This window comes from Callospermophilus lateralis, chromosome 10, assembly GCF_048772815.1.
Source record: "Callospermophilus lateralis isolate mCalLat2 chromosome 10, mCalLat2.hap1, whole genome shotgun sequence".
In the NCBI taxonomy this organism is placed as follows: Eukaryota; Metazoa; Chordata; class Mammalia; order Rodentia; family Sciuridae; genus Callospermophilus; species Callospermophilus lateralis.
Window position 1 is genome coordinate 2,361,986 of NC_135314.1, and position 26,496 is coordinate 2,388,481.

General features: G+C 41.6%; 1 protein-coding gene across 6 annotated transcripts in view; it reads left to right on the forward strand.

Moving 5' to 3' along the window:
* The window catches only part of Hsf2bp (heat shock transcription factor 2 binding protein), an 81,452-nt gene that overhangs the window by 21,203 nt on the left and 33,753 nt on the right, over positions 1 to 26,496 (forward strand). For 4 of the 6 annotated variants that reach the window (XM_076868125.2, XM_076868122.2, XM_076868123.2 and 1 more), the window contains exons 6-8: positions 1,391 to 1,523; positions 10,372 to 10,489; positions 19,696 to 19,799. In XM_076868125.2, the coding sequence (XP_076724240.1) occupies positions 1,391 to 1,523; positions 10,372 to 10,489; positions 19,696 to 19,799 (355 nt within the window). Of the gene's footprint in view, positions 1 to 1,390; positions 1,524 to 10,371; positions 10,490 to 19,695; positions 19,800 to 20,839; positions 21,007 to 21,132; positions 22,137 to 26,496 lie in introns of those variants that run through there. The other 2 variants (XR_013092484.2, XR_013092483.2) reach the window with 2 other exon arrangements.

Genomic DNA, 26,496 nt, shown 5'->3' on the forward strand with positions numbered 1-26,496 from the left:
GAGATACCAGGGTGATGAGTTTACCTTACAGGTAGGAGGACTAGGTTCTCTAAGGGTTTTGAGTATAAGAGTGATAGGACAAGAGTAGAATTTTAGGAAGATTAACTGGCAGTGAATGAAGACGGGTCAGAAGATGGAGTGGTGGAGTTTTGGATGGGACAGGAAGATTAGCATACCCCCTTTGGAGGAGATAGAAAGAGTTCCAGGTGAGAACCATGTGGTTGAGGCAGAGCTGATAGCTGAGGGAAAGAGTATAGCATGGAGCGTGGGGCTAGACCTGGGGATGGATTGGGCACAGAGGGAACAAGGGGGACGGGGGCCTTTGGCAGGGAACCAGAAGTGTGTTACTTAGCACTTACAGAAATAGTGGTGTTTGACTTTAGGCAGAGAGATGAGAATATATTTCAAAAAGTGTATTGAATATGTACGGTATGATTTCCATACCTTAAAACCCACCCATTGTGTGATTCATGGTTTTTAGAAAACTAACTTTGAGACCACCATAATATAGCCTTAGCATATTTCTTTTAATCACCCAAGAAATTCCTTTGGTTACCCAGGACCTTGCACATGTTGGGCAAGTGCTCTACCATTGGGGTAGATCCCCAGCCTTTTTTATTTTTTATTTTCAGACAGTTTTTTTTTTTTTGACAGGATCTTGCTAAGTTGTCCAGGCTGGCCTCAGACTTCTGATCCTGCTGCCTCAGCCTCCTGAATAGCTGGGGTTTATAGGCATGTGCCACCTTACTTGGTTTCCATTATTATTACTTTTTAAAAAATATTTTTAGTTATAGATGGACACAAAACTTTTATTTTTATGTGGTGCTGAGGATTGAACCCTCATGTGCTAGGCAAGCGCTCTACCACTGAGCTATAACCCCAGCCCTCCATTATGGTTTTGAATCAGTTGGTCTTAATTCTCTCATCATCGTGTTAACTTTCTTTATTTCATATTGATCTATAAATATCTTTCGATGAGTCATCAGGGGTATTTTTCTTGTTTTCACTTCCCCCAAACTGTTTTCTCTGAACTTTCAATGGAGGGGTAATTTTTTTTTTTTTTTTTTTTTTTTTTTTTTAATACAAGGGATTGAACCCAGGGGCATTTTATCATTGAGTTATTTACATCCCCCGCCCCCCCCCTTTTTTTTTTAATAAATTTTGAGAGTGTCTCACTAAGTTGCCAAGGTTTGCCTTGAACTTGCAATCCTGATTCAGCCTCCTAAGTTGCTGGGATTACAGGTTTGTGCCATCATTTCTGACCAGAGGGATAGACTTTTAAATATTGCTTCTATAATTAAAACTAGGGTTTTTTGTATCCTGCACTTTAAAAATATTTCTACACTAGTATCTGGGAAAAGATGTGACACTTTCATTTCCAAAATTTCAGGATAAAGCTTTGAAGTTTTTCCGCATCACTGGCCAAACAATGGAAAGTTTTGTGAAGTCACTGGATGGGGATGTCAAGGAGCTCGATTCTGATGAAAATCAGTTTGTTTTTGCTTTGGCTGGAATTGTAACAAGTAAGTGATTCTTCTCAAACTTAGTGGCTGTTATGTGCAGAGGTGGTAACAGTTGGGTGTGACCTCTCTGGATGTTTTCAGATATCTGCATGGGGCCTCAGCCTGGAGAATCCGACTGTAGATCTGGAGTAGGTATCAAGTGTGTATATTTTGGAAAGTCACCCACCCAGGGGATTCTGATAAATATCAGTTATTAAGAATGATCTAAGGAAACAGAGTAGTTTGTGTGTTCTGCTTGTCATTTGTATAAATAGAAGTAAAAAAACTAAACTAAAATGTACATTTGGCTACTTGTGTTTTGGAATTATCATCATTTGACTAATATCTAGCTGGAGTAAGGAGCCTTAAGGTGAGCTTCACTTGAATTCTCATTTTATCACATTCCCAAAACTTAGGTTGTAGTCTAGTGAAGTGCTCCTGGAAGCTCATAAAGTCTGTCTTTGCGTGAGAGTTCTGGTAAAATTCCATAGCAGACTGTTCTAGGGGATAACTGTGATGAGTGATAGCTGTTGTGATGCTGTGAACATTTGTGTACAAGTTTCTGTGTGGCTGTGTGTTCAGCTGTGTGTGTGTAGTTACTCGGGTGTGGATTAGAAGGGTCTTATGGCAGTTGTGCTTCACTTTTTGAGGTAGGTAGGAAAAGTGCCAGGCTGTTTGCCACCGTGGCTGTATTCGCCTTCTCCTGTTTACTTTCTCCATGTCTTGGGAACATCACTCTTTTTTCAGGTATGCAGGCATCTTTGTTGTGGTCATAGGTTGATTCTTTGAGTCCCATTTGGTCCTCATGCTGCTCAAACTCTAGGGAGACCATTGGGGACTGTCAGGATCCTTACCATGGTCATTGAACCTTCTGGAAGTAAGGTGAGTTTGTAGAGAGCTGATTTTCAGTTTGTGCATGATGGGCACAGTTTCCTTCTGCTTTTTCTCTGATCAACTGTTGGATCATCTGTCAGGAGAGGAGCTGAGCAGAAATATTTCAGACTCTAGGTAATGGAGAGGGAGCTGGCATAGGGCGGCTCTGTGGGAAGGAAGGTGTTCTGTAGCCTTGACCTGGACCATCTCACAGCTAGCCTGTTCCAGCCCCATGTGCTTCCAAGACAAGGCACTACCCTGCCCCCTGTAAGCAGCATGGTGTCAGGTTTTGCAGTGCGTGTTTTCTACAGGGCCTCCTCTGGGCACTGAATTGAGCCAGGGACATCACTGTGAGGCACTGTGTCACCAGTCAGGTGTGCTGGGTGGGGAGAAAGTGTTGCACTGATGCACCATGAGGAGGAGCCAGGTGTGTAGTTGATCATCAGTCAGTTGACTATAAGGAAAGGGTTGTGTATTTCCAGTTGGTCCTCCTAACAGTGATCCTGGCATGAGGACTAAAGGCTGTATTGAGGTCCACTGAGTTGCAGGTGCTCTGAGGCCAGTGACTGTGGGCCTGGGCTGCTGGATCAGAGGACTGTCTCTCATAGGTTGTGGATCTTCCAGGACTGAATGTCTTGGATAGCCTGTCTCCTTTGGGCACAATAATTCTGTTGGCAGGCTGTCCTATGCATTGTAAGATGTTTTGCCTTGTCCTTCACATCTACCTATTGGAGGCCAGTAGGAAACCTCAAGTGCAGCCACACAAATGCCATTCCCCTGCCCATGCCACTTTGAGAACCACTGCCCTAGCCATGGCCTGAACTCTCGCACATGTAGAGAGAGAACTTCATGGTCATCTGGGTACTGGAGGTGGTTGTTGAGAAGTCTGTTGAGATCACTGAAGGCTCTTTGGTTTCTGTGTTCTGTGGGTGTGGTTCTGACATGTTAGATGTTGTCTCGTTATCTGAGTGTTCTTGCTAGTTGAGAAAGAATTTGACGTTTGTTATCTATATTATCTGTTTATTCACAGAGTTCTCTTATGTGTCTTTCAGAGACCGGCTTGGAGAATTGTAGACTTTTGCTTAGAGTATGTTCTTCTCTCAGTTAACAGGCTGGGGCCTCTATCATGAGTTATTGTTGGTGGGACTAGGAGTTTCATTTGGAAACTTATGTCTCCTCTTTAGTTAGCTCAGCCTTAGAGTTTTCTGGATTAGTGCAGTGGCAGAGGAGATTAATACATCTTGGATCAGAGAGACCCTGTGGGGCTCCATGTGTTCTTTACATGGGCACATCTGGGCTGAAGACTTGAATGAAGTAGTTTGGATTTCTGGTGGACTAACTTTCTGGGTATTGTTGACTTTTCCATCTTTAGAGAATGGGACACCATGCTGTGTGCCATGCTGTTTCTGTTAAAAAAAAAAAAAAATTAGCTTCAGGTGGATGAGGAGAGGGTAGTATTGGGGTTAGGTCTGCCTTTGAAAGGGGGATTATGAATTTGGTATTTGTTCATAGATCTTAGAAGATCTACGTCTTTGACTATTAGTGTTTTAAAATAAGTGATGTTAGGTGGTTGCAGGACCTGGTATAGGAATTACTTTTTTTTTTTTAAGCTGGTCACAGTTGGCCTAAAACTTGGATGGCTTCAGTGGTAGATGGTGTCTGAGAAGCTAAGATGAAGACTGACAGTGATTTATCTGGATGTTTTGTCTAATTGTGTAGGTTTTTCCTCATAGATATTCTGGGATCCTGGTTTATTCCTTGATTATTTCTTTTTTTTTTAAAAAAATTTTTTTTTAGTTGTAGATGAACACGATACCTTTATATTTAAATTTATTTTTTATGTGGTGCTGAGGATTAAACCCAGTACCTCACACTGCAAGGAAATCACTCTACCACTGAGCTACAACCCCAGCCCTTGATTATTTCTTGAATCACATATAATTTTCAGATCAACTATAAGTTGTGTATGTGACAGTTTTATGATCCTTTCAAAATTATCCTTCTGTTTAATATTTTGAGACAAGGTTTCCTATAGTTTCAAACTCCTGGGCTCAAGCAGTCTTCTTGTCTCAGCCTCCAGAGTTGCTGGGACTACAGGCACATGCCACCATACCCTGCTCTACGGTACCTTTTATCTGCCATTTGCAAAATGAGTCTGGTGAAAAAATTTTGCAGGGGTGTGTCCCAGAGAAGGAAGAAGTGTTTTTCTCATTGTGGCACTAGAATAACAGTTACAGGTCAGGAAAAATGAAAGATGCTGGCAGGAGTATTCTTTTTTTTTTTTTTTTTTAAGAGAGAGGTGAGAGAAAGAGAGAGAGAAACAGAGAGAATTTTTAATATTTATTTTTTAGTTTTTTGACGGATACAACATCTTTGTTTGTATGTGGTGCTGAGGATCGAACCCGGGCCGCATGCATGCCAGGCGAGTGCACTACCGCTTGAGCCACATCCCCAGCCCATACTGGGAGTATTCTTATAGTGAGTGCAGTGTAGCATTGTGGGAGAAAGTCTGAACTAATTAAAGAAGCAGGGCCTGTGCTTGCAGATAACCACAGGGACCCAGGGACTTGTGTTTGGAGGTTTTTCTTCATCTTGAGCAATAAGTTATAGCATTTGACTGGAAGCAAAGCATATCACTGTATACCTTACCATTGATTTTTCTTACTGGACTTCCTAACAGTACTCACTCTGCAGTGGAAGGTTAGCTAATTGGGCAGAAGCAGATTTTGCATGCAGAGCATGAGCAAGTTGTAAGAGACACAGGAACATCTGATAGAATCGTTTGGCTCTTGTAGACTAGTGACATCCAACAGGGGGCAGTAGACTCAACTCTTTCAGACAGCCTTCCAGTCACAGGTGCTTCTCTCTGAGCTGACTTTTTGCACAGAAACGAGGTTACCTGTAGTGGTAGGAAAATTGAATTTGAGGAGTCACTTCCCAGCAGGACCAACATTCCCTTCAACTCTAGGGGGTTTCCTCTACACAGTGCACAGAGGCAGAGTTCCCTGGTAGAGACTATCCACAGCCTTTGACTCTTTCCTGTTCCCCCAAGAGCTAAGTAAATGAATTGATAAGAAACTTGTCACCACCTACTCAGGAAAATACAAAGAAACAAAAACCAAACAGCAAAAACAGGGCCAGAATGTTAATGTTAGAGAAAACATACAGAATCTTACTATTTTTTTTTTTTTTTTTTTTTTTAAATAGAGTGTGGTGTTAGTGTTTGCATGTAAAAGAGGTTTATAGAAGATAGGTCCAGGATGAGTAGTAGCAACCCAGTGGTACATTATACACGAAAATTATATTTCTATCATTAATGTTAATTTACTTTTAAATAGCTCAATTGAGGTACAGTTCATATGCCATATGTGAATTGGATAATTCATGGTTAAAGTACATTATTTGAATGGCTTTTAGTATATTCATATAGTTGTGCATTCATATCACAAGAAACCTCATTTACTTTAGTCATCACCCCATTCCTGGCATTCAGCATGGGCATCCAAAAATCAAGCTTTTATCTCTATAGATTTGCCTGTTTTGGTTCTATAGATGAAATCATGCAGTGTGTGACCCTTCATTTGCTTTTTTTGGTCTGGCTTATTTCACTTGACAGGATATTTTTGAAGTTCATTCACATTGTAGTACATATTGGTGCTTTCTTCCTTTTCGTGGATGAATAATATTCCAATGAATGAGTATTCTGTATTTTGTTTGCCCATACATCAATTGATGGACATTTGGGTTCTTTCCACTTTTCAGTTTATTCTGAATAAGGATTGTACAGATATGTTTGTGCAGATTTTTGTGTGGATATATTTTCATGTGTTTTTTCTTATTAAGTATATAGCTATGAGTGGAATTGTTGGGTCAGTTCCACTGTTTGAAGAATTGTCAGACTATTTTTCCACAGTGGCCACACCACTTTACAGTCCCACCAACAGTGTGTGCAGGCTCCAGTTTTTCCATATCTTTCCCAACATTTAGTATCTGACTTTTTGATTATTGCTATCCTAGTGGATATAAAGTGGTGTATGATTGTGGTTTTGATTTTCATAGCCATGGTGGCTAGTGATGTTGAGAACATCTTCTCATGTGCTCATTGTCCATTTGCAATATCTCCTTGTGAGAAATATCTGTTCAACTCCGTTGCTTGTTTTTAAATTGGGCTGTCTTTTTTAATTATTGAGTTGTAAGAGCTCTGGGTATATTCTAGATATTAGTGCCTTGTTGAATATATGATTTGCAGATATTTCTCTGATTCTGTGAGTTCTTCTCACTTTCTCAAAAGTGTATTATGAAACACAAACTTTTTATTTTTGATTATATCCAGTTTATCTTTCCTTCAATTGCTCATGCTTTTGATGTCATTAAGAAACCATTGTCAAAAGTGCCGTGCATCTGTGGATCTCAGTTAGGTCAGTGACTCCTGTTTCCAAAAAGCCTTAATCTGAGTCTCAGCGGGGTGGTACCCAACTCCAGTTCCACTTGCTGTGGATGCAGAGATCTTGATCATGACTCTCGCAGCCTGAGTACTGTGGCATTTGAGGCTGTAAGTCCAGGTATCTCTAATTCAGGGAGAGACTAGAAGATGAATTCCCCAGCTACCTGTACCTCTGCTGCAAGGGACTCTAGCTCACTGGGTTCTTTGGTAGTTGGGAAGTTAGTTCACTCTAAGAAGAGAGATAATGGCTATGGAGAGCAAGTCTCTGAAGCTGGTCGCTGCCATCAAAGGCTCCTTGGCTCAGGGCTAGTGTGCCCAGAAGGCAGAGTCAAGGGACCTTGACCCAGCCTGGCAGAAAGCAGATGCTTTACTGCAGGAAGGCCTGAAATGTCTCTAGGATACCTGGTCTTTCATTGATGTTCTTGTGGCCTCTAGGGGTGGGGCAGAGATCGATGTCCCTGCTGTTTGCCTCTGGTCCACCTTTGCACACTTCCTGACTTCTCCCCGTCCTGCCCCTGCCTTGCCCCCTTCACTTCTCTCCAGATTTGGGAGAGGTCCTGTCTCAGGCTTTCTTTGCAACTTTGGCAGCAATTTATAATTCACAAAACATTGTTTAATTCAAGGTCATAAGGTATTACTCCTGTATTTCTTTGTAAGAATTTATTATAGTTTTAGCTGTTACATTTGTGTTAGAACTTGTTCGTGGTCGCCCGCCCCCCCCCCCACCTGTTATTTTGCTGCAGCCGGGATGCGGCACATTTGGGTCTTTGATACATTTTGAATTAATTTTTGTATAGTGAAGGAAGGGATCTGGCTTAGTACCTGTGCACATGCATTTGTCGAAAAGATTATTCTTTTATCCTTTCTCCACAGAATTGTTGTGGCACCCTTGTGGAGAGTTAATTGGCCTTAAATGTAAGGTTTATCTTGGAACCTTCATTTCTGCCATTGATTGGTGTGTCTATCATTATACTAGTATTCTAGTATATTCTAGTATATTATTATTATATACATTATTCTCTTATTATTATTATTACTGTTTTAAATATTTGTTTTTTAGGTGTAGATGGACACAAGACACAACACAATGCCTTTGTTTTTATGTGGTGCTGAGGTTCGAACCTGGGTCCCACCCGTGCTAGGCGAGTGCTGTACTGTGGAGCCACAATCTCGGCCCCTCTCTTATTATCGTTATTGCTGAAAAGATTATTACAACCCAAAGCAAAAATATTCAACACAATACATCTCAATCTACATATCTTTTCAGTATTTATACCTTACATCAGACTCATTTTTTAAAATTATATAATCACTACAGTAATCTCTAGAAATACCTTTAAAACATTTTAATGAAAATGAATCAAGAAAAAAACATTTTAATAGAAAATCAAACCAGTTCTTTATTTATGGTGGATGATAATAGTCAATTCTGTAGGTCTTGAGTTGACTCACAGGTAAGTATTCCAGACAGATTAGATATTGGTAAATAAAGTGCCAATTATGATGTAAGATAAATGTGAATTCTGACAAGTTGATGAATCTTACTATCTGTAGAAGTTTATTCAGATTTTATGCTTCAGTTTGTGCTTAATTATTCATATGATATAGTGAAATGGTATTTGCTGTTACAGTAGTGGATATGATATGGGACCTCATTTGCCATAAAGTTTGTTGTGTTGGGAGTTGTTGCCTGCTATGATAATAATTTTTTTTTTTTTTGCTCTGCTATTTATTTTTAGGGATGAAGTAGTAGTGTTCCTGTTTTACTATTGCTATGTAACAAATTGCTCCAGAATGTCAAGTCTTAACATTAACAAAATTTCTTTTACTTCATCAGGACTGGACAGGAAAATTTATTGCTACTCTCTAATATCTAAGCCCTTAGCTGGGATGTCTCAAGCTGCTGTAGGGTGGGACAGTGAGGGCTGGTGGGTGTCTTTTTTCTCTCTAACCTCGTGGAATCTCTGGGTCACATCAGTGTCCTCTCTCTGTGTAGTCCCTTCATCATGGCAGCCCCCGGTAGTACAGGCTCCTAGAGCAAGTGGACAAGGGACCAGGTGGGAACATGAGGCTTCATCCTACCTAGTGATGGGTACACAGCATTAATTCTGCTGTGTTCTGTGGTTACAAATGAGTCACAGTAGAAGGGACACCTCGGCTCTTTATGTTGGGGAATGGCTTATGGCGGAGACATCCTTGTGGGCTAGCTACTAGAGTTACAGCTGGCTGATGGTTCCTGGTGGGTTTTGATGGCAGTCTTCTGGGCTTTCCTGAATGCTGCTTCTCCTTGAAAAGTTCCTTAGATTTCCCTTCTGTATATTAATGATGCCAAATGCTTAACTGCTTCATTTTCCCTTAAAAAATATTTCTTTAGTAAAGCTGGAATGTATCACTGGCTAGATAATACAGTTGTCAGGTTAAAATGAATTAAACACAGAAGGTAAGTTTATGTCAAGGAATGGTTTTGTCCTTGATAAAGTTAGGGCTATTGTGAAGTTATGTACCAAGTGACATAGCAATTATGAGGCCAAAATGCTAGAAATACTAGGAGAAATGGGAAAAGTTACAGTAGATTTGGAGATTTTATATACCTCACATGGTTCTTCTCAACCCAGATTAAACAAAATAAACAGGAACATAAAAAATCTGACTCTGTACAGTTGATGTGGTAGCATCAATGAAATTTTATGTTTTGCAGTCAGATTATGATTAATTGAAGGCAGGATAAGTATAAAATTCTTCCTCCATTTTTTATTATTTTTAGCAAACTAAGAATAGAAGAAAACTTCCTTAAACTGGTAGAGGATATTTACCAGCAGCAGAGGAGACATCCCACTTAACTGTGGATCCCTAAAACATCCCATTAGAGCCAGGAGAAAGACAAGGGTGCTGCCTGTCCCTGGCTCACTCGTCCCATGTACAGCTCTTAGTCACTTTGAATCTTGCTTTATTGTCAGTCCTAACTATAGACAACTTTTTTGCATAGGTACATCATGTACTTGGGTCACAGGTATTTGGGGATGTTGACAGGGCCAGCAATTAGCCCCTGGACCCTGTGTAACAACTTGGTCTGGTCTCCATGCTGATTGGCTGGGCCTCAGGCATGAAGAAACATGCTTACTGATCACAACAGACTATAACATTTTGGAAAAATATATATTCAGAATCAATTTTCATATTATTTTAGTTTTGTGCCATAGTTAAAATGCTCACAGGAGTAAAAGTGAATTTTAGAATGTTCAGTCTCGGGATGTCATGAACCCCCACTTTGTGTTTAGATCTGATAGCCAGCAATCTCTGCTATGGGGCAAGGTGCTCAAGCAGTGGAGGTCTTGCTGCTCACATGGATAGTGCTCCCTGCTTTACTAACTCCGGTGGTTGTCCTCGGTGCTGGGATGACCGCTTTGTGAACAACAGTGGTTTTTAATGCCTCATCAGCTCTTTTCCTTAGTTCTCTTAGGAGAAAAACAACAACAGGTCTTCAATCTGGACAGAATTTTGCAGATTCTGAAGCATGTATGATCTTGACGCTTTGTTTCATCTCTGTTGCAGATGTTGCTGCAATAGCATGTGGTCGTGAATTCTTGGTTAATTCCAGTCGGGTGCTCTTGGACACGATGTTGCAGCTGCTGGGGGACTTGAAGCCTGGACAATGCACCAAACTTAAAGTGTATGTAGATAATAGCTAATAATACCTGTTGATTTTATATGTTACCTAGAATATGCTGATTTGGCCTCTCTTCAAGTAAATAGTTGATTTGGTAATCATTCTGAAAAATAGAAGAAATAAGTTGCCTGGAGAATTTAAGGGGTGCACTATACTTAAGTAGTATTTTAGAAAAATAAATTAAGTAAAAGAATGTCCTCACCTTAGAACAATCAGTGAGTCCTCAATACTATCAAGTGACACTTCAGAGTTATGTGAATAGTCTCAAAATGAACTTCAGTAGGTATTTGTTATGACAGTATCCTACTTCCAGGTACCAAAATCTGTATTTATGTTCTATTGTCTAACAAATTATGACAAAGTAAGTAGGTAAAGCAACACATATTTATTGTGTCATAGTTCTGTAGGTCCGAAGTCGGAGCGGGCTCGACTGCATTCTCTGCTTAGGGGGTCTCATGGGGCTGAAATCCAGGTGGTGTCTGGCTGGATTCTTTCCAGAGGCTTGGGGAAGAATCTACTTCAGACATCTGCAGGGTGCTGGCTGAATCCTACCCAGGCTGGCTGCGTTCCTTCTCTGTGACCCCCAGCTTTGAGCCATATAAGTCATTATTACCCTTACTCTTGAAGTTGCTCAGATTCCTCATTTATCCCAGCCAGATGATACTCTACCTTTGACTGACATGTGTTTAGAGTAGGAATACCTGGATAAACCATTTTTAATTAACTTAGTCTGCTAATTAGCAACCTTAATTATACCTGCACAGCCCCTTTTGCCAGATAATTTAATATAATCTCAGGGTATGGTATATTTATAGTACCAGGGAGGATGGGGCCATTTTAGGGTTCTGCTGGCCACACCAGCATGTACTGTTACTTAGTAGAGCTTTTATTTTGTGTGTGCTAGAGATGGAGCCCAGGGACAAATTACTACTGAGCTATGTCCCCAGTTCTTTTTATTTTTTGTTTTGAGACAGGGTTTCACCAAATTGCTAAGGCTGACTTTTTTTTTTAATTTAAATTTAATGATAGCTTCTTTAAAATCGGTTTCAGATACTTCTAGCATCTCTGTCATCCTGGTTTTGGTGTCCCTCAATTGTCTTTTTCCTCTCTGAGTTTGGATCTTCCTGTTTCTGTATGCTGAGTTATTTTGCTTTCATCCTGAGCATTTGGGACATTGTGGTACGAGACTCTGGACCTAACTTAAACCATTTAGAAAATGCAGTCACCCAGCTAGGTTTGAGTTGCAAGGTGTAGCCAAAGGCCTTTTTGTGCCGCATTCACTGACTCCTGTTTCTAAAAAGCCTTTATCTGAATATCAGCACAGCATAAGACAAAGCAATCTTTCTAGCACCCTTGTTTGTGTGTGCTGGAGGTCCATGTGGGACCTGAAGGATGGTCCCTTTTCTCTTTGAGTCCTTTAGGGGCTGTTTTTTTTTGGGGGGGAGGGGGCTGTTTTTAATGAGATCCACATAAGCACATATCTTGGGGAGAGGCCAGGAGTTACACCTTTGTGGAGTCACTTTCCTGAGCCCCTACCTCTTCACAATACCTTTCAAACTGTGTGGTTACCTAGAACTCCCTCTTTCAGCTTCTGCCCTGCAAAGCTAGGGCTCGGTGTGCCCTGTTGTGTGTTCCTGCTGCTGCCGCCCCTGCCACTCTGCCCACAGCTGCTCAGCAGGGGTGGGGTACTGATCCTTCAGGGGTGGGAAGAGTCCTCTTCTGCTGAGTGGGTTGCCTGGGGGCTTCCACAGCTATCACAAGGCTGATAGCAGACCCCTTTCTCTTTCTTCTGGTCTGAATCAGGGACTTTGTCCTGCTGCACTATGGGGCAGTTCTGCTGCTGGGTTTGGGGCCAGAGTCCAGGCCAGGGCAGCTGCTGTTTTTTTGAGCCTTCAAATTCTTTTTCCCAATCTTCCTTTTACTGTTTACTTTTCAGAGACCTCAAGTAGCTGCTCCATGTGTTCTGTTCAGAATTTATTGTTACATTCAGTAGAAACAAGTGAGCTTATGCCATGCTGTTTGGACCAGACTTCAGTTAATTTATTGTTTTGTGTAACACATCTATGCACATGAACAATATGTGTACTACAGTATAGCACATACGTATGTATAGTTTTGTTTTGGGGATAGTTTTACAAATGGCCCGTGGATCTAGTTTATCTCATTTAGGTACCTAATGTCATACCAAAGCAAAGATAACATTTGGGTCATCCTTTCCCTGACCGAAGGGCATTCGGTGTTCTCAGGTTTTACTCTGCAGCTGGAATGCTGCACCCTTGGCAGGTATCTCCTGGCTAACCTGTGTGAGTCCAAGGGTTTTCTTAGAAGTGTAGTATTTGAGAGGCAGAACATTCCCATCTTCAGTACTGTGCAAAGCTGTCTGTGTGCATACTTCCACCTGCAGTGTGTCTGCCCTGTGTCCTTGTCACTGCTCCATTGTTGTATCCCATAAAGAGTATTTATGTTGTCTGTCATACTGTCTCCTGCCTCTTCCCTCTCAGTGAGAGTCCTCAGTGTCCTCACTGTTTAGGCTTTCCCTGAGTCACCTGCCCATGCCCTTTGTCCATTTCCTGTTGTGTCTCATATTCATAATTATATGCTGCAGTTCCTGGTTCTGGATGCTGATCCCTACCTTGCCCTCTTTGCTTCTGTGGTCTCTACAGGGTTGGTGTTGAGGGGCCCTCCTGCAGCTTCAAGGTGAGGCTTTGTGTTAGGGTTGGGTCCTTGCCAGCCTCTGGGGTCTAGTCCTTGGAGTTCTGTGTCTTTGGGTTCTAGTAAGCTCCTGTCGATTGCAGTGGGCTTGGGGGAGGAATTGCCTGCCAAGTCATTTACTTCCTTTCTCAGCAGCCTGCCAGTGTTGCATGCAGATGATTAGCCTCTAGTAGCTTGGGGTCTTGGCAGCACCATCCTGTGACATCTTCCTGCTAGTGGTTGGCTGCCTCCTGATCTGTGCTTTGATTGGTTGCCTCTCTCTTTTCCAGGGTGTCTCTTCTCCTGACCATCACCTGCACTGCTGACCCCCCACCTTGAGCCCTCTGGAACAGGACCTTTGCTGTGCTGTAAATAAGCAGCTTTACTGGGCCTCTCCTGCCTTGCCTAAACTGAAGCTTACTCTGCTCCACTCCTTTTTAGCAGCTGGTGCCTCAGACTGAGATGGAGTTAGCTTTCTCTAGTTGCAGGCTTTCTAAAGGCCATCTCTCTTCTACTCATGAAAAAATTCTCCTCACAAATTCAGGCAACCAGTTATCTGCACATTCATCCTTTCTTCAAAGTTTATTTTTATTTTTTATGGGTGCATTATATGTACCAGTGGGATTCATTATGCCATATTTGTATAAATGCATAACATAATGAGATGAATTTCATCCCCCAGTACCTTCCCACATCCACATCCTTTCTCATCACTGTCCTTTTCTTTTTTTCTTTTTTAATATATATATTTTTTGGTTGTTGATGGACTTTTTTTATTCATGTATTTATATGTGCTGCTGAGAATCGAACGCAGTGCCTTACACATGTGAGGCAAGCTCTCTACCACTGAGCCACAACCCCAGCCCTCATCACTGTTTTTTTCTGACCATCAAAGCACCTCCCTTCTTTTATAAAGGATTGACTTATTAGTTTCCTACTCCTGGATTCCATCTCCAGTGGCTGGAACATCCTGGGGGATGATTCCTTTAGCAATCTGACTCCAAGTCTCTTGCCTTCTTTGGTTCCCCAGATTTGATGTGGTCTTTACTGTGGTTGGTGCTCTTGTGACCTAGCTGCCCTGAGGTAGTCAACACTGCTATGTGTTCAGGCTGCCCCTCAGTCCCTCTGCCTCCTCATCACAGCATCTACCCCTGTGCATGCATCCCATCTCTACGGTTCAACCTTGAGCCAGGTCAGTCATCTACTTTCTCCTTCCCTATCACCAGGACTGCTATGTGATGCTTAAGAAGGTCCCCAAATGTGTGGATTTGTGTTATTTCACCCTCTCCTGGGGCTCAGCACTTTTTGGATCCTGTTTTGTTCTTACTATTGTTTCTGCAGGGTCAAGGCAGACTTGGGGCACTCTGGGTGAGCTCCAATTCATCTCTGCTACATCTTCTTCATAGATGGGTGTCAAATGCATGCAGAGAACAGAGAGTGTGAGTATGGACTGACTCACCCTGGTGGCTTCCTCCCTTGTGCCCACCTACCCTCTCTCTTCTCTCTTGTGTCAGGAGAAGTATGTGGAGCCATGTATATGTCTGTGAATAGCTCTCCCTCCCTGCTTTTAGTTGGCTGTCCTCTGGGGTTGTGTTCAAGTCAGCATGTTCAGGTCTCTTTCCACTGGCTCTTCTGAGGCCTTTTCAAAACCTCCCTGTTGTGTTATGACGACCCATCAGCATGCTCTGGGGTCCACATCAAACTGTCTGCAGAGAAGAGTCCAAGGAATTCCCAGAGAGAAGAGATCGGTATTAGTTGAAGATGCTTCTAGAAGTGTTTCCTCAAAATGCCCTAGGGGAGTGGCAGTATTATGGAAGCAGTCATGGAGAGGCAGATACAAAGCCCCTGCCTTTCCATTTCCAGTGTGCTTTGCTCCTACCTCATGCCTTGCCATTCTGGGCAGCACTGCTGTGTTTTTGTACAGTTCTCTGTCCTCAGGCTTGGTACCCAGGGAGGGCCTGGGAGTGCAGTGTGATCAGTGAGGTCAGCTGCTCACTCAGTCCTCACACCTGTCCAGGCTGCTGGTGTAGCTTTGTCTTTTCTGTTTTATGGGTTATGGTCACCTATGTTTGCTGTCTGTCAGAAGCTGTCCAAAATCTCTCTGTGCCTTTTGGTATTCTTACCCCTTCTTTACGCAAGGACTGATTTGACGCCAATTGAAAAGAATCTTTAAATATGATTGTGTTTCCAAAGAATTTTAGTAAGCACATCAGTAATCCTGATAGGAAAAGAAGTCTGCTTTTAATGTCTCAATACAAGAAGGGTGGTTTGGATGGCAGTCTCTTTTGACTTGACAGGTAGAAACTTGATGCATTATTTACAGACATTTTTGGTTACATTGAAAGTGTCATATAGAGAAAGCACATGCACAAAAAACACATTCTGGGTTTGTGTTCTGCCAGCTTCTTTGTGACCTAGAGGTTAGTGGTCTTTTGAGAGGTATGACCTGGTGATGTGGGGTCTCAGGTGGTACTATGTTTGCCTCAGTTACATTTGTTCCACTTTAGCTTCTTAAGATTGATGAGTTTTGATCAGATATGAAATTTTAAAGACTTTTGTCATTTTGTGAGTTGGTTTTCGCACCCTAAAGCTAAATGACAATGGAGCTGAACTTACTTTCTGAGGTTTGCCTCATGTTACAGTTATCACCAGATAGTAACTCTTGCCTTTTGACCTCTAGAGAAGATTGATTTGTCTGTTTTCATACTGTAAATCAGAAGTGGGCAGATTTTTTTCTGTAAAGGGTTAGATAAAAAATATCTTGGGCTTTGTGGGCTTTTGGTCTCTGGTGCAGTATCTTAGACCTGCTGTTGTAGCCTGCCATGAACGATACTTTTGCCTTTGTGGACCTCCAGCTGTGTTTATGATCTGAAGTAGGGGCCTTTCCCTTCTTGGAATTACTACTTAGAGAGCTCAGAAAATTAGTCACAGTGCCAAATTCTCCTCATGAGCGCTTCATCTGAGCAGCCCTTAATACTGCCTCAAGTTAGTTAGTAAATTAGTTACTAGTGAGTAACTTTGGGTTACCTATAAAAATCATCAGTGAGACCTGCAGGGGGCGCTTCCAGAGGGCTGAGGGTCCTCACACCTTGAGGACTGAGAATCCCCTCCTCTAGGCTGCTGGTGTAGCTTTGTCTTTTCTGTTGATTGTGGCTGTTGACTTTGAAAATGGAAGTCTGGGGGAGAAGGGTGCCTTGTCTGTGCATCGTGCCTGCTGAGTCTCTTGGTCAGCGGTGCTGATTCACTGTCTGGTACTGAGCTGGGGATTTACTGTGTCCTGTCTTAGTGTACTTGTCTGTGAGATGGTAAAAATAAGTAATGAGCTTGCTTCTGACAAACTGAGGTTAGTGGGGAAACTAGACACCTTAGCAAAAGACTCAACTTTTCTGTGGCATGCAGTTCACTTCCTTAGTCTCTTATTAGAAGACTGGATCAGTATTACTGATTTCCTGGCATGGTACTGTTATCAATTCCATCTTTATTTGAAAATTTGCTATGGTGTTATGGAATTTTTGCATAAATTTTGAATTTTTTTTTTTTGAGGTATTGGGGATTGAACTCAGGGGTGCTTAACTACTGAGCCATATCCCTAGTCCTTTTGATTTAAAAAAATTTTTTTAGATGTTGAGGGACCTTTATTTTATCCATTTATTTATATGCAGTGTTGAGAATTGAACCCAGTGCCTTATACATGCTGGGCAAGTGCTGTACTGCTGAACCACAACCCCAGACCCCTTTTGACTTTTTTTTTTTTTTAATATTTATTTTTTTTAGTTGTAGTTGGACACAATGCTTTTATTTTATTGATTTATTTTTATGTGGTGCTTAGGATCAAACCCAGGGCCTTTCACGTGCTAGATGAGTGTACTACTGCTGAGCCACCCTAGCCCTCCTTTTGATTTTTTGAGACAGGGTCTCACTAAGTTGCTCAGGCTGGCCTCCAATTTGTGATCATTGTGTCTCAGCCCTCCTGCGTCACGGGGATTACAGACATGTACTACCACATCTGGCACATTAATTTGGATTTTTAAAAAATAATTATATTATCTTAAAAAAACATGGCCGCTGAATATGTTTCTCAGCCCCTTAAATTTGTGCCCAAAGTAAATGCCTTCCTTTTCCACTTCCTAGTTGTCTCTGCCAGTTACATTTTTGATGGTCTGTGTACTAAACATTGTGGGGACTCTGGGCTCTGCTGTCTTTTTCTCAGATAAAGAGAATTGATGCTTGTCCCAGTGGTCCCTTAGCTTTGCCCAGAGATCAGTGGACTCACTCTCCCCTTTGGCTTCTGAGAGTCTTCAGTACATGCTTATAAGATTTAGTGTCTTGGGCTGGGGATCTAGCTCAGTTGGTAGAGTGACTGCATTGTATGCACAAAGCCCTGGGTTCAAAATCCCTAGCAGCACACACACATACACACACACAAAAAAAAAGATCATTGATTTAGTGTCTCATCTAGTGTAATAGTCACTCATCTGTGCCTTTTACTAGGAATATCCCATTGACATTTGCAGTTAGTGAGATTCTTGGGTTTATGTTTATTTTGTCCATGTTTTCTTTCTGTTTATTATGACTTTTTTTCTGAGTTCTTTTTCTAATCTCTCCAACCCCTTATTCCCTTCCTCCCACTTTCCTTCCTTCCTTTTTTCTTCTGTGGAATTCACTGAGATCTTTTTTGACGTCCGTTATCTTTCCAAGGATCTTGAAAGTTACCTTTCTCTTTTTTTTTTAGTGATAAGCCCTTTAAAATTGTGCTTCGTTACACACCTGAAAGCATTAATGCCTCTCTCCTGTCCTGGTCGATGGAAGGACTTTGGAAGGCTGTAGTACCTGTGTCTTGGGCTGCATGCCTCTGTCCTGCACCTGGCTCTGTTGGAGGAGTTTCGGAGTTGCACGCTCCAAATGTTGTTATTACTGCCTTTGCCTCCAGTGCTGTCTTCCTGGACCCACACCTCCCTTCATTTGCTGCTTTTCCTTATAGCTTACAGAGTTCTTCTGAGATCATTTTCTTAGTTTCTGAAGTGTGTTCTTCAAATTCTTTTAGTTCAGGTTTGTTGGTGGTAACATCTCTGAGGTTTTCTTTGGTAATATTTTTACTTAACCTTATTTGCTGAAACTGGTTTTGGTGGGTTTACAATTCTAAATCTGCTGTGAGTGCCTCTGTACTTGAAAGCTATGCTCTTCATGTCTTTGGTTCCCATTTTTGTTGTCAAGAGCCCAGCTTCAGTGCACTTGCCCCATTGTAGGTGATGTGTCTTTTCTCTGGCTGCTATAAAATCTTTGGTGATCTGTGGTTGAATTGTGATGTTTAGGTTTGCATTTATGTTTGTTTGTGAAATTTTTTGTGTGCCTTTTGAATCTGAGGGTTTAGATTTGCTTGTTTCTGGATGAGTTTTTGCCTTTATCTTTCTGAAACAAATTTTTTTCCTCCCCCATTCTTTCTGTTCTTTCTTTTCAGAATCCTAATTGGAAGAATGTTGAACATTTTCACTGTCCTGTCATCCACCTTTTTCTTCTACCATGTTTTTGGTTTAATATTTTCTAACTGTCCAGGTACCCTTGAGTTTTGCAGTTTTATAATTCATTTCTTTGTTCTGTTATTTTTGGATTGCTCAGTCATTCATAATAGTAGCCCTAGCTTCTTGTTCATGTTTTAATTTCTTTTCTTTTTTTGGTATCGGGGATTGAACTCAGAGGTACTCAACCACTGAGCCCCATCCCAGCCCTATTGTATTTTATTTAGAAACAGGGTCTCACTTAGTTGCTTAGTGCCTCGCCATTGCAGAGCTGGCTTTGAACTCGTGATCCTCCTTCTTTAGCCTCCCGAGCTGCTGGGATTACAGGTGTGCACCATCACACCCAGCGATGTTTTAATTTCTTTTCATTGTTTTCATGTATGAAACATCTGTTTTCTGTTTTGCATTTGATACTTGCAGGAGCTGAGAACTTTTTTGTTCTGGTTGTCAGTGGGTCCTTTTGCTGGCGGTTACTTGTCGTGTCTTGTTTTTTTCACAAGTTTTGCTGTGGTATGTGTATGGAGATTCTGTGAAGACCAGGTGGAAGCTGACCTGGCTGTCTGATGCCAGGTTTCTTAGTCAATGAATGGGAAGATGCTGTTAGATATCAGATGGCTGTATTGAACTTAGAGGTGCAACACACTTATGACTTGAGAGTTACCTCTGTACAAATGCAGGTTTGGTACTAAGAGAGTGAGCAGTCAAGAAATATGGCTTGTGAGGTTTCTCATGGAATTCTCTCTGCTTTGTTTCTCTTGGCAGTGGGAGCCTATAGGAGGTGGTGGTGTGGCATCATTGCTGAAGTTGCCCACTTCACATAGACGAGTAGTGCTTCCTGTATTTTAAACTTAATATATGCCCTATCCAGGTGGTGGAGTTGGGCATCTGAGATGGGAGAAAGTCTCTGGGTATGTTCAGGCCCTCTGGAATAGGAGACAGAGTTAGAGTGAGATATAATGTGGGTTTACCTGCATGTCAACACCATTTTCTTTTGCATTTCAGGTTAATGCTGATGTCCCTGTACAATGTGAGCATCAATTTGAAAGGCTTGAAATACATCAGTGAGAGCCCTGGATTCATTCCTTTGCTCTGGTGGCTTTTGAATGGTAAGTGGTGGTCAGCTTTTTGCACAGTTGTGTGCTCTGCTTCTGCAGGGGAGGGCGTATCAGTGTATTAGAAACTAGAAGTGATTATCTCAGGGCATTAGTTCTTTAACAAATGACTGCTAAATAAATAGAATCATAGTTTGTATTCTTTTCTGCCAGCTTCTTTCACTCAGCATGATTATTTTGAGACCCACCCATGTTTTTATGTGTGTTAATAGTTCATTACTTATTACTAAGTAGTATTGTCTTATGAAGATGTATCATGGTGTATTTATTCGGCTGCTGTTTGTTGGATATTTGGGTCATTTCCATCTTTGGGCTATTGCAGGTACAGCTACTATGAGCATTCTTTCATGGATCTTTGAATGGCCATGTACTTTTATTTCTCTTGGGTAAATATTTAGAGAGTAAAGTGGCTGGGTTGTATGATAGGTGAATGTTAATTTTTCTCTTTTTGTTTTTTATTTTTGTGGTGCTGGGGTTGGAATCTAGAGCCTTGGGCATTCTAAGCAAGTGCTCTACCACTGAGCTACACCCCCAGCCCTGTCAGTTTTTATGAAACTAGCAAACTGTCTTCCAGAGTGACTAAACCATTCTAGTTTAGCATATCCTCACCAATGCTTGGTCCAGTCCTCTTGTTCAGTTGTGGACAGTCGAGTAGCGAAGTAGGGTACTACAGTGGGTACCCCGCTGTGGTTAGCATGCATTTTTGTTGTCACTAATGGTGCCAAGCATTTTTTTCCCTGTGGTTCTTTGCCATTTGTATAGTTATTGCTGCTGCTACTTTTTTCTTTTTTCTTTTTCTTTCTTTTTTTTCCCTTTTTTGGCAGTGCTGGGGACAGAACCCAGGACCTAAAAAATGCTAGGCAAGTGCTCTTCTGCTGAGCTATATCCTCAGCCCCATGTATCTTCTTTGATGAAATGTCTATTCCTGTCTTTTGCCATTGTTTATTTTTTTTATTTAACACTATTATTTATTTAACCATTATTTATTTATTTTTATTTAACGTTATTTCTTTTTCTTAACACTTATTTTTTAGCTATAGGTGGACACAATGCCTTTATTTTATTTTTATTGGTGCTGAAGATTGAACCCAGTGCCTCACGCATGCTAGGCGAGCTCTCTTGCTCTGAGCCATAACCCCAGCCCCTGGGTTATTTCTTATTATGAAGAATTCTTGGCATGTTCTATATATGTCTTTGACAGGTATGTAGTAAAACACATTTTCTCACGGTTTATGGCATGCCTTTTGTTCTCTTAATGAGCATTTCTAAAGAGAGCAAAATTAATTTTGATTTTGGTAAAATTTAATATCTCTTCTTTCTCTTCTAGGAATCATGGTTTTGGTGTAGAGTGCATTGCCCAAATCAAGATTACAAGGGTTTTCTAATGGGTTTCTTCTAATAGTTTTCTGGTTTTACATTTTACATTGTGTATAGGACCTATTTTGAGTTGATATTTGTGTGTGATGTCTTGTGCATAAGGCTTTCTTAGCTTCCTGAGCACCTTTGGATTGAACTGTGAACTGCCTTTACCTCTGTGTTGAGAGTCAACTATTCATACACAGGAGGGGCTGTTGATAGACTAACTTCTGTTCCATTGATCCAGTTCCATATCATTATGTTATTACCACACTATAAAATAGTCTTGATAGCTTTGCAATAAATGTTAAGTCAGGTAGTGTAAATCCTCCAGATTTGTTATTCTTCAAAGTTATTTTGGTTATTTGTAAGCCCTTAGCCTTTCCATATGAATTTGAGAATGAGTTTGTCATACTCTACTAAAAATGTTCCTGGAGTTTTTATTGTGATGGTGTTGGATCTATAGTTCTATTAGGAAAGAATTTTAACAGCAACAGTATGGGTCTTAATGTGAGAGAAAATAACTGCCAACCTGAATTTTACTTTCCCTTTCCCCATACCTTTCAAGGGTAAGGGTGAAATGAAGGTGTTTCAGGCAAATAAAACCAAGAGCATTGTTACCTATAACCCCCCCCCCCCCCCCCCCCCCCCGTGGGCAGTTCTAAGGACATGCTTCTGGAGGAGTGCAGTTAGAAAGAGGGACAGGATGCACATCATGGTCAGAGAACATCTTCTAAAAGACAGCTGTGGAAGCACAGTGGGAGCCAAAGCCAGCAGAGTGGGAGCATCCACAGAGGAGCACTCTGAGGTCTGTGGAGCAGGAATGCAAGACACTACTTGTGGGCTTTTGACATTCGTAGGTTGAATGGAGATGATACAGAAAAGGGCCCATTCCTGTACCATTTTGTTGGCCAAAATGGAATGTGAAAATAATTTAAAAGATGAGAAGCAGAGTGTTGCACATGAGATTACAACCTCAGGTTTTTATTTTTTATTTTATTTATTTATTTGGTACCAGAGTTTGAATCCAGGGACACTTAACCACTGAGCCACATCCCCAGACCTTTTTATTTTTTATTTTGAGGCAGGGTCCGGCTAACATGCTGAGGCTGGCCTTGAATTTTAACCCTCCTGCTGGGATCACAGGTGTGTACCACTACACCCAAACCTCAGCTTTCTTTCTTTCTTTTTTTTTTTTTTTTTTGAGGTTTATAACATATGTGTGACTCAAGGGCACTCGACCACTGAGACACATCCCCAGCCCTATTTTTTTGTATTTTATTTAGAGAGAGAGTTTCACTGAATTATTTAGTGCCTTGCTTTTGCTGAGGCTGTCTTTGAACTCATGATCCTCCTGCCTCAGCTTCCTGAGCCACTGGGATTACAGGCAAGTACCACCGTGCCCCGATGAACCTCATCTTTTTAATTGGAGTATTTAGATAAGTAATATATAATGTGATTGGCAACACAGTTGGGTTTAACTTTATCTTGCTACTTGCTTTCTTGCTGTCCTCTCTGTTCTTTGTTTTCCTTCCCCCCTTAATTCCAGCTTTTTCCTGCATTAACTTAAGTATTATTTTGTGACTTCACCTGATTAGCTTTGTCCCCTTTCCTCATAGTGGTATAGGCTGGAGAGTACATTTAGCTGCTTTTTGTGCAGACGTACCTCTTGCTGTTGGCCATTGTATGGTCTAACATCTTTTCACTGTTATTGTCACATATATATTGTAAACCTCAAAATGCACTTTTTTTTTTTGCTTTAAAGAACTGCTTGTGGGCTGGGGATGTGGCTCAAGTGGGAGCGTGCTTGCCTAGCGTGCATGAGGCACTGGGTTCTATTCTCAGCACTACATAAGTGTGAAATAAAGATACTGTGTCCACCTAAAACTAATGAAATAAATATTTTTTAAAAAAAAGAATTGCTTGTTTTTGGATGCATCATACATAAATGGGGTATAGCTTTTCATTCTTCTGGTTGTACATGATGTAGAGTTACACAGGATGTGTAATCATATAGGCACATTGGGTAATAATGTCCGATTCATTCTATTATCATTTCTTCCCCCAATACACCCTCCCCTTCCTTCACTCCCCTCTATCTAATCCAGAGTACCTCTATTCTTTCCTGCCCTCTCATTGTGAATTAACATCTGCTTATCAGAGAAAACATTAGGCCTTTGGTTCTTTGGGATTGACTTATTTTGCTTAGCATGGTATTCTCTAATTCCATCCATTTACTGGCAAATGCCATAATTTCATTCTTATTTAAGGCTGAGTAATAATCCATTGTGTATGTACACCACAATTTCTTTATCCATTCATCTGTTGAAGGGCATCTAGGTTGATTCCATAGTTTAGCTATTGTAAATTGAGCTGCTATAAATATTGATGTGGCTACGTCACTTTAGTATGCTGTTTTTAAGTCCTTTGAGTATAAACTGAGGAGTGGGATAACTGAGTCAACTGGTGGTTCCATTCCAGATAATCTGGTGAATCTCCAGACTGCTTTCCAGAGTGGTTGCACCGATTTGTAGTCCCACCTGCAATGTATAAGTGTACCCTTTTCCCCACATCTTTGCCAATATTTTTTGTTACTTTATTCTTAATACATTTTAACTGAGTGAGATAGAATTTCAGTGTAGTTTTGGTTTACATTTCTCTAATTACTAGAGATGGTAAACATTTTTTGGGGTGTTTGTTGATAGATTGTATTTCTTCTTCTGTGAAGTGTCTGTTCAGTTCCTTTGCCCATTTATTAATTGGATTATTTGTGTTTTGGTGTTTTTTGAGTTCTTTATATGACCTGGAGATTAATGCTCCGTCTGTGGTGTGTGTGTGGTAAAGATTTTCTCCCATTCTGTAAGCTCTCCATGTTATTGATTGTTTCCTTTGCTGTGAAGAACCTTTCATTTTTATTCTATCCCATTCATTGATTCTTGATTGTACTTTAAAGAATTGCTTGTTTTTTTTTTTGGTGCTGGGGGTTGAACCCAGGGCCTTGTGCATGTGAGGCAATCACTGTACCAACTGAGCTATGTTCCCCAGCCCCAAGAACTGCTTCTTAAGAGCTTGCAAAAGTATGAAGGAGGCCTGGTGATGTAGCTCAGTGGTAGAATGCTACCTAGTATGAATTAGACTCTGGGTTCAATCCTCGGCACTCCAAGAAAAGAGTTTCCAAGAAGAGCTCTAGCAATGGCTCCCCATTGAGCCCCTGCTGATGCAGCACTTCTTGTGCCGGGAGTGACCTAATGTGTTGTGGGAACTCTGAGACAGATGTCCCTCCCATTTTACTGACCAGGAAGCAGGCTCAGAGAATGGGAATGCTGCCTTATTGGCCAAGGCCAGTCAGGAAGTACCGCATTTGGTGTCCCTAGCCTCACACCTCTGACTGAGCTTGTGACTTTTCTCCTGTGCCATGCTGAATTTCTAAGTTAAACCTGCATTTAACTTGAAATATGAAACGTAGTTGCTACCCCCATTTTCATAGATGCCTTACCATTCTGGAGATTCTGTTTGCCTGGGCCACTTCTGCTGTTCCTGGCATCTGCTGACTTGCATGTGTTCTGTCATGTGTTGCAGTGGGACTACTCTGTGACTCAGACTCTGCACATTCATCAGAGTGACCCATCTGCCATGCCAATATGTTTTAAAACCCCCTGGGTTAAGTAGCACCTTTTCTACTTCCCTCTGTGTGATCTGCTGTCGACAGTACCGTGTTGAAAAGTTGAGAAGTGATTTCAGAAGAAAGAAATAAGGAATCTGTTGGTAGAGTGGAAGCCAGAACCAGATGAGCTCATGGAAGAAGCAAAGAGGCTACTTTCTATTGTGAGCAACTTTTAGTTCTTCTGTGAGGTGGGAGAGATGGTGTCTTTTTTGGATTTTTGGAATTAAAAAAAAAACAAACCTAGAAATATAAAATAGCCTACTATGTTAAGCTATACTAGTCCATTTCCTAATCATCTAAATGGTTAGATACATTACGTTTCCACACTTTCAAAATCCAACTTAAAACTACTCACCAGGGAACCCTCCCATTTTTTCTGTCCTCAAGTCTGATCTTCCCTTCTCCTGTGTTCCATGGTGAAATGGTACCAAGGATTCCTGCTGTACTGCTGACGGGTTGTTTGTTGATAGCCCCACACTAATGTATTGGGAGTCCTAACTGGGTGAGAGAGCTGGAATGTTCCTCTTGCCTCCCACAGAACATGTTGATGGAGCTCCACATCCTCTCTGCATATTGCTGCTTTACCTGCCCCACTGGTGGGTGGTTGTGGAGGGCCCTCAGCAATCAGAACATGAAAGAGGATAGCCCTATTGAGGACAGTGTTTACTGAGCTCCTAGCATGGTCTAAGGGAGGGCACTGAGGCTTTGACTCTCAACTGAAGAGGTGCCAGAGGGACTGCTGGAGCCAGACCACCTAAGAATACATGGATGGTATTCCATGATTAGAGCACATTCTGGCTGCTGTGGGGAGGCCAGTGGGAACAGTGATGGGGTGGGGGTGGGGGTGGGGGCGTTGCATATTTTACCTGAGAGGGCCAGGGCATCCTGAGCCAGAGGGTGGTAGCAGTGGAGATGATTTGTGTGGCTGGATTCAGGGCACTTTTGAAAGGAAAGGGGGCCTCTGTGCTGATTTTCAGGGAAGGCCAGACTGAAGTTAACTGGATTCAGAAAGGAAAGAGTGTATGTGGAGAGAATGCAGTGATCACTGCAGTTCTTGGTTGGGGCTTGCTCTGGGCTGCCCCTGCTCTGTGCATCTCCAAGCATTAACTCCCTGACCCAGCCAGCAGTACTGAGCCACCCAGGGCGAGTTGTGGGAGGAGGGGCAGCAGGGACCCTGGATGACCAGCAGGAGTCAGGTTGACAGGAAGTGTGGGGCGGGCTTCTCTTGAAGAGCTTTGGCAAGCCTTATTATTTTTCCTTTCTCTCCTCCTTGGTTCACCCTCTGTTCTTAGGTGTCTTTTTTTTTTTTTTTTTTCAATGAGGACAATATAATTAGGGAAAAGCACAAAAACATAAAAGTGAAGCTCAGAAAATGATCACAAAGAAACGGTTATCAACCAGCCAGCATGAAAAATGAAGTTGCTGCACACAGGAAACCTGTGCTTTTCCCTCACGGCTTCCCATTGTGTTTTGAGCATTATGTAACTGGAATTGCGCAGACTGTTTGATCCGGCCTGTCTGGGAAGCTCATTGTGCTGTTGCGTGTTGCTGTGTTTCGTGTTTGTTGCCTTATTTGTGGGGTTTCTTAGCATGTTGTCATTTGGGGCCTGATAAGTTCTTTGTAGTAGGACTGTCCTGTGCTCTGTAGGTTGTTTAGCTGCATCTCTGTCC